Genomic DNA, 11,298 nt, shown 5'->3' on the forward strand with positions numbered 1-11,298 from the left:
GGCATAGAGAATATTTAATGTGTTCCAAGCTTGGTGTTCTGCTGGGTCCCACATAATGATCACATGGCTGCACTCTGTCAGAGGGCAGGACCTATTAGATGGGTGATATACCTGTGGAGGACAGAATCTTCCACAGAACTTTGTAAGTCCTCTCTGATAAACTTTTCCTAGTAAAGGCCCCAGTGTGATTACTTAGTTTCATACAAATATGGTGACTTACTCAGGCTCCCAGTGTTCTGTCTTACACCTGCCTGCATCCAACCTCTAAACTCTACCTGGCCTACAATGTCAGATACCTCCCAACCCAAACTAGTATCTCACCTGCTTCCTGCTGTTCTTATTGCCAGCAGTCCTAAGTCTGAAGAGTGAGAGTAAAGTTTATTAAAAGTAAAGGTTGAAGGGTGAAATGAAGGGGCCCTATCTGGGAGGTGACCTGGTGGATACATGTCCACATAAACTCAACTGAAATGAATTGAATTAGTTGACAGACATTTCAAACACTTCCTGGCTAGGAACCCTTTGCCTTTGGACTCCATCTTCAGCCTGAATCCCCACATACAAATTTCTAGTGATCACTGAATCTCAGGAACCAAGTCTATTCCCCAGTCTCATCAATGTACTTAACAGAAATAGACCCTGTTTGGGGACCAGAGCAATAGCACAGTGGTAGGTGTTTGCCTTGCATGCGCCCAACCAGGGACAGACCACGGTTTGATCCCCTGCATTCCATATGGTCCCTTGAGCCTGCCAGGAGAGATTTCTGAGCACAGAGCCAGGAGTAACCCCTGAGTGCTGCCAGGTGTGGCTCCAAAACAAGACAAAGCAAGCAAAAGAAATAGTCTCTGTTTGGAGCTTAAATGAAGACTATGAAAAGGGTGATGGGTGTTGCCCACTGAAATGTTCTTAAAAAACAAATAAACCCAGAGTAAAGCAAATTATGGACACTGAATGCATATCTGTGACTGGTTGAAAGCTGTAGAAGAGACCATAGACTCTCATCTCTTTTCCTTTTTGGATCCTGAGACTAGGCAAGTGGTGGTTTCCAAGGCATGGCCCTTGTCCTTGCTAAGCTTATCCTGGCTCTGTGTAACCTCTGCAAAGACCTCATGTAAGGGTCTGATGCTGGCGGGTGCTCCTTGAATCTTTACTGAATGGATAAAAAGAAGAAGTGAATGAAGCCCAGAAGTTCCAACAGATTCTGCCATCAGAGGAAAAGAAAAAATGTGAAAAGTTCTATCTGCAGATGCAGGTTCTATCCTGTAACAATCACCTTCCTGAATTCTCCTGGTGTCCGATGTCCTCTTTTTTTCTGTGTCTCCTCCAAAACACTGCAATGCAAGTTCATCGTCCACCCCTCCCAAAGAGCCCTGAGACCCAAGGGGAAGGCCCAGAGAGGGAAACTTTCCTAGACCAACAGAGAGGAAGGAAGGAGCAGGAGACCATATGAAGACAGAGAAGAGGTACTGTCTGTTCATTCCTGGTCAATATGAGCAGCAGGAAGTGAAATCATGGAAAGGTCAGAGAACAGCGAGGAGATTAGGGGAGAACCTCAGAATAGAGAGGGAGAGGAGCTGCTCTGAATGCTGGGAGTTTGGACCAGTCATGCGCATCACTCAGGGGCCTTCAGATGAATGTGTGCTGCCTGGAGCTCAGGCATATTTGGTTTTGTTCGAGGTGTCTTACACTCAAAAGTCAGAGTGTACTCTGCAGGGGGGACCCCTGCTCAGTCATAGGATGAATTTTTTTTGGAGTTGGAGATTGGAGCCTTAAAAAAAAATCAGAGTGGGGCTGGAGAGACAGCATGGAGATAAGGCGTTTGCCTTTCATGCAGAAGGACGGTGGTTCGAATCCTGGTATACGATATGGTCCCCTGTGCCTGCCAGGGGCAATTTCTGAGCATAGAGCCAGGAGTAACCCCTGAGCACTGCCAGGTGTGACCCCAAAATAAAACAAAACCAAAGAAAAATCAGAGTGCATTATTAATTTTTTTAAAGTACAAATATTAGTTGGAGCCCAGAACTGTTTCCTTAAGGGAAGAGAGATGATGTCTTCTCAGTAGTTATCTTTTTGGAACTGGGTACCTCTAAGTACATAGATTCAAAATTTGTATAACTGGATCCACTTTGAATTACTAATTTCCTTTGTGATGTTTTTCCTCTGTGTGTGTGTGAGAGAGAGAAAAAAGAGAAAGATCCATGTGGTTCTTGGGTGACCATATGGCATCTGAACCTAGTTCAGTCATGTGCAAGTCAAGTATGCAAGGTCATATGCAAAGCCCTATCCTCTGTACTATCTTTTAAAATAAATTTCTATCAAGATTTTTCCCTAAGAAAAAGAGAAGTTATAAATTTGCAAAATTTCTGAAGGGGTTAGAAAGTGTGCCTGCATAACCATCGTTAGGGTTCCTTGAGTCCTAAGTAGCAGTTTTACTCAGAAATACGTGGAGCTTCTGTTGATCATTGCAAACCCCTTTCCCCCACCTTTAATGATTTTTGCCAGTGCAGTTCATTCATGAGTGTTAAAACTAATCCCAGAAAATGACCTTGCACAGAGGTGCTCTACAATATCAGCCTTGTCTTGGTAAAAACTTGGCACAACCCACTTAGATTAAGAGCTCTCATGAATCACAAGCAGGCAGCAGTGCAGGGAACACTAGGCCGTTTCCTCTTCCCTTTAGAATAGAGATTACAACCATTTTCTTTTCTGTCTAGACTAAACTTAAACTCCTCATTTTCCCCAATCAAGCTTTTTCTCATCTCAGGCCTTCCACTTAGGGCAAAATAGAACTAGGCAGCAATGCCTGCCCCTCTTTAGGCCTCTTTCAAACACTACCCCCAACTCCCTGCTCTCTCATCTCTCCCCATTTCATCTCTTTTACCAAAATCACACTGAGCTGTTGGAGCATGGGAAGAAAGCCCCACCCCACCCCCAGTATGCCTCTGATAGGCTATTTGCCCCATTTATTTATTTTGGCCTATAATTGGTAGGACTCAAGGTATATTCCTAGCTCTGTGCTCAGGGAGCACTCCTGGTGGGGTTTGGAGGACCATGTGTAATACTGGGATCAAATTCAAGTTTGCTGCCTGTAAAGTTAATTCCCTACTCATAGTCACTGTACTCTAGTTCTAGCCTCTACCCCCCATGCTTTATGACAAAATTGGCTTCTGGCTCATGATGCCAAAATAAAGTTCTGTCTGGGCTTGCAGATTCCCATGATGTACTGAGTCCAGAGAGATCAGCTCACACGAGGAAATGTGAGGCAAGGCCTGTGGAATTCTTGGTGCTATGTGATTTGGACAGCCCCATTCCCTTGCTAGTTCTCAAGATAGGGAAAGGTCGACTGACCCTTGGGTATTAGAGAGAAGAATAGGCAGGCGTCGTATCTGATCTGTAATACATGCAGGTGGCTTTGGTTTGGTCTTTCCTTGTTGTTTTAATATGTCTTCAACCCATTTGTCCCTCATCTCTTGGAGACAACCTGGCTGCAATCTAGATCTCAGAAGCCCTGGAGATATAGAGTCTTGTCACATCAATGTGAGGGCAGACTAGGGGCTCTCCAAACAGCTGTCCCCCTTCTTGTCCAGTGCACTGATCATAGAAGCCAGCATTGGCCATGAAGGACATCCTGGTTGCTCCTATCACCCTGGCTTTTTTCCACAGGGGCTTAGGCCTGAGAAGCTAACTGGGAGGAGGGAAGCATTTCTGGACTTCTCAGACCCTGTCAGAACCTTCTGAGAGTTTACCCATAGCTTCTGACCCTATAGGCAGCATGCCCACTTCTGGGACAATTTCTAACACTGTGTGAATCATTTTTAAAGAACACTATCCTGATAGTACATGGTTAGGGCACTCAGCAAAGTCTCTGAGGCCATGCCAGAAATAAAAAGGATTAATATGGATTATCAGGAAAGGAGAAGGGCCAGGGGTCAGTGCTAATGCAGACATTGATGAGGACCACCATCTTTGAGCTCTCGGTGCTCTCGCTTCCTGACGGGGCTTGCACTTCTGTGTCTTGATAGGTTTTGGCTTGTGCTTCGAGGGTCACTCTTCCCTAGGGGCTCATTCGTTCTGTCAGGTTTCCTCACAGGTTAGGCTTCCTCACAGGCCTGCACTTCCTTATAGGCTCATGCTTCTCCATGGGCTCTAACTTCCACTTCCTGACTGGCTTGCACTTCTGGAAGGATGGGGCTTGGCTTCCTGCCAGATTTGAGCTTTCAGAAGTCCATCTTTGGCACTCCTGATGGATTAATAATGACAGGAGATCCCATGTGAACTCCAGTCAGTGCTGAGGCTAGAAAGGGACATCAGAGTCTTGAGTACCCATTGCTAACTAAGTTGAAGGCACCATCTTGTTCTGGGTCGGGAGAAGCCTGGTGGGTTGGGGACATTCATACTCTCTCAACCTTGATATTGTTGGGCATTATATATTGGGACACAGGCCAGCAGGACCCTTTGAGAAGCTTACTCCTGCCTTCTTCTAACTCCTGTTCTGCACTGTTAAACATGGTGCATCATGGAAACAGCCTTCATAAAGTGGAATATATCTTCCTCTTTCTGTCCCCAGATGCAAGTTACCCATTTCTCTGAGGGTTCCTGCTCCTATTCTTTGCTTAGTTCTATCAGGCCAAACCCAGGGACAGGTGGTGGGCAGTCCCCCCAACATGGAGGCCTGCCTGGTTTTTGTGGGTGCCCCCTCTCAGGGCTGTCCCCCCTGCTTCCTCACCACCTGGTTTTCCTTCCTAGGAGAGAAGCGGTTGCAGAGGGAGAAGGCTGAGCAGGCTCTGGATAACCCGGAAGACCTGCGGTGCCCCCTCCAACTCCCCGTGTTGAGACAGGGCAAGAGTCCCTACAAGCGCAGCTTTGATGAGGGGGACTCACACCCCCAGACCAAGAAGAAGAAGATTGACCTTATCTTCAAGGATGTACTGGAGGCCTCACTGGAGTCAGCAAAAGCAGAAGCCCGCCAGCTGGCCCTGAGCACGTCACTGGTTATCAGGAAGGTCCCCAAGTATCAGGATGACACCTATAGCCACTGTGCCATGCCTGTGGCCCATGGCCTACAGAATGTTAGCCGGACTCAAGGGGATGCGTCTTGGAAGATGGCTTCAGGGGCTACCCAGGAGCCAGGCTCAATAGAGGATGAGGAAGAGGAGCCTTCGTCTTTTAAGGCTGACAGTCCTGCTGAGGCCTCACTGGCCTCCGATCCCCATGAACTGCCCACCACCTCTTTTTGCCCCAACTGTATTCGCCTCAAGAAGAAGGTCCGAGAACTCCAGGCAGAACTGGACATGCTTAAGTCTGGGAAGCTCCCGGAACCCCCCATTCTGCCTGCACAGGTACTGGAGCTCCCCGGGTTCTCAGACCCTGCAGGTAAGTTGGTATGGATGAGATGGTTGTCGGAGGGAAGAGGCTCGGTGGGCAGTGTGCAGGGGGCCTGAAAGCTCCGTGGGAGCCATCTTCAGGGACACTCTTGGAATGAGCTCGGAGGTGGGCCCCTGTCCCCGGGCACCTCTGCCTGATCTCCCTCAGGATCTCATCCACCATCTTCTCTTGTACTTGACTCATCAATAAAGGAAGTTCCGTTGTTGGAGGGGTGTGTGCTGTGTTCTTAACCCGTGGCCTTTCTCTGATGGACTCAATTGGACCCAAAGCTCAATATTCAATTTTCTAAAAAATAGGGCCCACCCCCAGCACTGCTCAGAGGACCTGGGGTCACTTCTGGCCATGAGGGTCTTCCAAATGGCTGCCACCAGGGCTGTACCCACTGAGATGCCATGCCATGCCAGGATTGCTCAGGGCATTACACAGGTGAGGCCTGGGCTCTACCCCTTGAATATTCTCCCTGGCACAGCTTAATTCTCAAGGCTGCCATCTTTCTCTCCAGCCCCAAGCAGGGGGTCCTGAGGGAGCTCTCCCAGTCTTCCCAATTCGTCGATTTCCCAAACAGCTGTTTGACTTCCAAGGATGTTTTAGAGGGACAGGGACCCAGGGCATTGAACACCTGCCCTTGCCCTGCCTCTAGGCTGCTGGGTCTTTGAGACTTGCTCAACCTCACAGTAGTATTTCTCAATCTACATCTACACCTGAGGTTTTCCACAAGTACTTACTATTTTAACCATGTCCCTGAGCTTAGAATGAGAAGTTACTGCTATTAAAGTATGCAGCACCCATCAACTACATTTTGCTCCTAAAATCACTTGCCCATTTCTGGGAGACAGTGAGTCCCCCCCATTCCTTGCCTAGTGGCTATGTGATGTTGCATGTAGCACAAAGACTCTAGGTAGCACAGAGCCTCTAGAATCTTCTGGATGGGAGTAGGGGGGTGTGAGGTGGGGATTACAGGGACAGGTGGCCTGGAGCACAGAGGCTACCAAGGTAATCCAGGCAGAGAATTCCCCAGGCAGCGCATACACACGAGGCTGGGAGTCCATGGCAGGAATGGGCATGTCCATAGCACAGTCTGTCTGAAAGGGCAGTGCTCCCTGGTGGAGTCTGTTTTCTCTCCCCACAGTAAATGCCTCTTTCTTTCTCATCTGTCTTCCAGCCTCAGAGAGCTTGGTCTCTGGCCCCGTCCTCATGGAAGACGACGACCAAGAGGTGGACTCAGCTGATGAATCCGTCTCCAACGACATGATGACAGCGACTGACGAGCCTTCCAAGATGTCCTCGGCCACTGGGCGCCGGATCCGGCGCTTCAAACAAGAGTGGCTGAAGAAGTTCTGGTTCCTGCGCTACTCGCCCACCCTCAACGAGATGTGGTGCCACGTGTGCCGCCAGTACACGGTGCAGTCCTCACGCACATCGGCTTTTATCATTGGCTCCAAGCAATTTAAGATCCACACCATCAAGCTGCACAGCCAGAGCAATCTGCACAAGAAGTGTCTGCAGCTCTACAAGCTACGCATGCACCCAGAGAAGACGGAGGAGATGTGTCGCAACATGACCTTGCTCTTCAACACCGCCTACCACTTGGCATTTGAGGGCCGGCCCTACCTGGACTTCCGACCGCTGGCTGAGCTGCTGAGGAAGTGTGAGCTCAAGGTGGTGGACCAGTACATGAACGAGGGGGACTGTCAGATCCTCATCCACCACATTGCCCGGGCCCTGAGGGAGGACCTGGTAGAGCGGCTCCGCCAGTCTCCCTGCCTCAGCATCATCCTGGATGGCCAGAGCGATGACCTGCTAGCTGACACGGTGGCTGTCTATGTTCAGTACACCAGCAGCGATGGACCACCAGCCACAGAGTTCCTGTCACTGCAGGAGCTGGGTTTCTCCAGCACTGAGAGCTACCTGCAAGCACTTGATCGGGCCTTTACTGCCTTGGGCATCCGGCTGCAGGATGAGAAGCCTACAGTGGGCTTGGGTGTGGATGGGGCCCATGTCACAGCCAGCTTACGTGCCAGCATGTTCATGACCATCCGCAAGACGCTGCCTTGGCTTCTATGCCTGCCCTTCATGGTGCACCGGCCCCATCTGGAGGTTTTAGACGCCATCAGTGGGAAAGAGCTTCCTTGCCTGGAGGAACTAGAGAACAACCTCAAGCAGCTGCTCAGCTTCTACCGCTACTCACCGCGCCTCATGGGTGAGCTGCGTGCCACGGCCTCGACGCTCTGCGAGGAGACGGAGTTTCTGGGTGACATCCGGGCTGTGAGATGGATCATCGGTGAGCAGAATGTGCTCAACGCCCTCATCAAGGACTATCTGGAGGTGGTGGCACACCTCAAGGATGTTAGCAGCCAAACGCAGCGGGCGGATGCCTCGGCCATCGCACTGGCCCTGCTGCAGTTCCTCATGGACTACCAGTCAGTGAAACTCATCTACTTTCTCCTGGATGTGATCGCTGTGCTGTCGCGCCTGGCCTATGTCTTTCAGGGTGAGTACCTCCTAGTGTCTCAGGTGGATGACAAGATCGAGGAATCTATCCAGGAGATCAGCCGACTGGCTGACTCTCCGGGGGAGTACCTGCAAGAATTTGAGGAGAACTTCCGAGAGAACTTTAATGGGATCGCCATGAAGAACCTCCGAGTAGCCGAAGCCAAGTTTCAGTCCATCCGGGAGAAGATCTGTCAGAAGACTCAGGTGATCCTGGCTCAGAGGTTCGACTCCCGCAGTCGGATCTTTGTGAAGGCCTGCCAGGTGTTCGACCTGGCCACCTGGCCCCGGAGCAGCGAGGAGCTTGTGAGCTATGGCAAAGAAGATATGGTTCAGATCTTTGACCACTTGGAGGCCATCCCCACCTTCTCCCGGGATGTGTGCCGGGAGGGCCTGGATCCCCGGGGGAACCTGCTGATGGAGTGGCGGGAACTGAAGGCCGATTACTACACCAAGAATGGCTTCAAAGACCTCATCGGCCATGTGGGCAAGTACAAGCAGCGGTTTCCACTCTTGAACAAGATCATTCAGGTTCTGAAAGTCCTGCCTACGTCCACAGCATGCTGCGAAAAGGGCCGCAATGCCCTGCAACGGGTGCGCAAGAACCACCGCTCACGGCTGACCCTGGAGCAGCTCAGTGACCTGCTCACCATTGCCGTGAATGGGCCGCCCATTGCCAACTTTGATGCCAAGCGGGCCCTGGACAGCTGGTTCGAGGAGAAATCGGGCAACAGCTACACACTGTCAGCGGAAGTACTCAGCCGGATGTCAGTGCTGGAGCAGAAGCCAGTGCTGCATGCTGTGGACCATGGGCCGGAGTTCTACGCAGACATGTAGGGAGCTGGCAAGGCAGAGTTCACTAAGCTGTTGAATATTTTTTTAATCTCTCTACGCATAAGCTTTGATATATTATATAAATATATATTATATTATATTATATATATATATATATATAAACTCACACTGAAAAAAATTTTTTTAAAAAACCAAGGTGATGCATCCACCTGAAGCTGCTGGGAGCTTTCATAGGAATAATGTCGGAAGCTAACCGTCGTCTTCAAAATGTGGCAGCTGCAAACTAGGTGGCGACTCATTTCCACAACGCAGAAGCACTTGCTGGGGCTACCCGTGACGGCCCCCCACCCCACGACAGCATAAACTTGCCTCATCTTAGGCAGTTCTTTTACTGTTTGTGTTTTCGTTGCGGGTGGGGAATGCAAGGGTCAAGTTTGTGCTCTTGCCTTTTCTTTCCTCATTTGCTCGGGTTTTTCATGGTGGGCTCAGAGCCTCTGAGTCCAAGCACTCATGTCAGGTCTAGATGACTCCCTTGAACCCTCCTCACTCTCCAACAAGGGTTTCTGCACTGTCTCAAAAACACAAGTATTGGCAAACTGTGATACCCACCGCTCCCACCTCTGTCTCCTCTCCTGCCCCTGGATGGCTGGCTCCTTGTTTCTTGGTACCCTGAGTTCTGTTATACAGAAGATAATCTTTGCCTTCTCACCTAACTTGAAATCCCCAGGTCTGGGAGAGGGAGGGAGCTCTTGGCTGGATAAAGTATAACATTCAGATTTAGGGCTGAGGGAAAAACACAAGAACTGAGAGACCCAGACCCCAACAGCCACAATCTTAAGGCAGTTGAGAAATATCTACTCAATTGCCCTTAAATTATTTATACTATGTCTTTAGCATCTAATGTGTTGGGGGTATTTTTCTTTTTCCTTTAAAGTCAAGGAAGGCCTGTTACTGTCCAGTTGCAGGAGATGTCAATACAGTTTAGGCCCTGGGTGGTGCTGAGCTCAAACGAGAGTCTCGAAGTAGAGTGTTGGGCAGCACTGCTGCTGCAAGGTATCATGGGAAATGGTACCTGTTTCTCTACCTGTGAACGCTTTCCTTTTTGCACAGGGTAGAGATGTCCTAAAGACAAGGAAAAAGCAAGCAGTAAGATAGGACTCTCAGGCCTCAGCCTATACGTCACCACACACATCAGATATATACACACACACAAACACGCACATACACACTATAAGCTTTAGAAATAGCCACTTGCCTATTCCCTGGGGCAAGTCTCGGTTTAAGTGAGAGGAGTCTGATCAATGCTCTTTTGTTCATATAACTACCGGTATACCTCGTAAGGGAGTTGTTTTATTTTTTTTTAAATGTGCATGAGCTGTTCAAAACTGTTCATGTTTCCACCTCTGATCGAGGCGTATCTAATACGCCGAGATCCTGTGTCACTGAGGAGGCAGGACATAGGACGTTGTGGTGAGGAAGATCTGCAGGGTCAGTCCCCAGGGGCCTGTTTGTTGGCAGAGGGTGGGCAAAAATGGTGTGATCTGGCCACAGGTAAAACCCTGCTCGGCTCTGACCTTATGAAACTGTGGTGGCTTCCGTCCTGCTTGGTCTCTCTGGGCTCCGGGCCTCGTGCCGCTGCCGCTGAGAACCACCGTGGAAATGTCATCGACACTGAACATGCCACACCCCCATCCTGACCCTGTCAGACCCTTCACTCCCCCATATTACCTTCCCTCCACCTCCCTGGTCTTGGTGCTAAGAGAATTTTAGAATCATTGCTGCTAGTTAATAGCTTTTCATTATATAAATCTATATTATATATTATTTTTTAAACTTTTTTTGTTTGTTCTTAACAGTGATGTAGCATGGGGGAAAAGCAAATGAAATGCACACACTTCCACAAAAACCTGGTTTCCTCTGACTGTCCCACTGCCAAGCCTCATATGCTGCCTTCTTTAATCAATCAATGCACTCCCCCTAACCCTGCCTGGGACCATTTGCCCCCCTGCTTCCTCACCCTTAGTCATCCATGCTGCTCGCTTCTCTGAACCAGAGACAGTTTGCAGGAATTAGACAAGGCTGAGGGTCCTTCGTGAGGCTCTGAGATCCCAGTCTCCTGCTTCCCCACCTGAGGCTGAGATCTCCTGACCTCCACCTTCACTCCTCCATGTCCTAAAGCAACTGTGGTTAAGTGGGAAGTAGGGTGCAGATCACAGGGTTTCACCTTTCCCTCCCAGACTTCCTGTTTGCCACACACGTATCCTCAGGCATCCTCAGGAGCTTGGAGTCTCAGATGATGAAGGGTGAAGGGCAGAGGGGTCTGACAGGGACACGCGTCGAGAGGCTTCTGTTCCTGCCAAGAGTTGCCTTACACCCCTTTCCCGCCCACTCCCACCACACACACAGGCACATTTCATGGAACCTTCTGCCAGGAACCATCCCCTAGAAACTCATTGAAAAACCAGAAGAGGGAATCATTAGTTTCCCTGAGTACTGAACTGAGGGTAACCTCAATTCACTTTTCATCTGGAGATGAAAACAATGACTTTGGGATCTTCTGGTGTAGCAGGGAACTGTCACTTGCCTCTGGGGTCAAAGCAGGAGCAGCTGCCACAGGTGGTCCCCAAGCCA

General features: G+C 49.7%; 1 protein-coding gene across 1 annotated transcript in view; it reads left to right on the forward strand.

Moving 5' to 3' along the window:
• PRDM11 (PR/SET domain 11) overlaps positions 1-8,821 on the forward strand; it is a 53,771-nt gene extending 44,950 nt beyond the window's left edge. Inside the window, exons 7-8 of the mRNA XM_049779575.1 lie at positions 4,744-5,370; positions 6,545-8,821. Coding sequence (XP_049635532.1) covers positions 4,744-5,370; positions 6,545-8,709 — 2,792 coding nt within the window. The 3' untranslated portion in view covers positions 8,710-8,821. The remainder of the gene's footprint in view (positions 1-4,743; positions 5,371-6,544) is intronic.
• The last annotated feature ends 2,477 nt before the right edge of the window (positions 8,822-11,298 follow it).

The sequence above is a fragment of the Suncus etruscus genome, chromosome 9, assembly GCF_024139225.1.
Source record: "Suncus etruscus isolate mSunEtr1 chromosome 9, mSunEtr1.pri.cur, whole genome shotgun sequence".
Lineage (NCBI taxonomy): Eukaryota > Metazoa > Chordata > Mammalia > Eulipotyphla > Soricidae > Suncus > Suncus etruscus.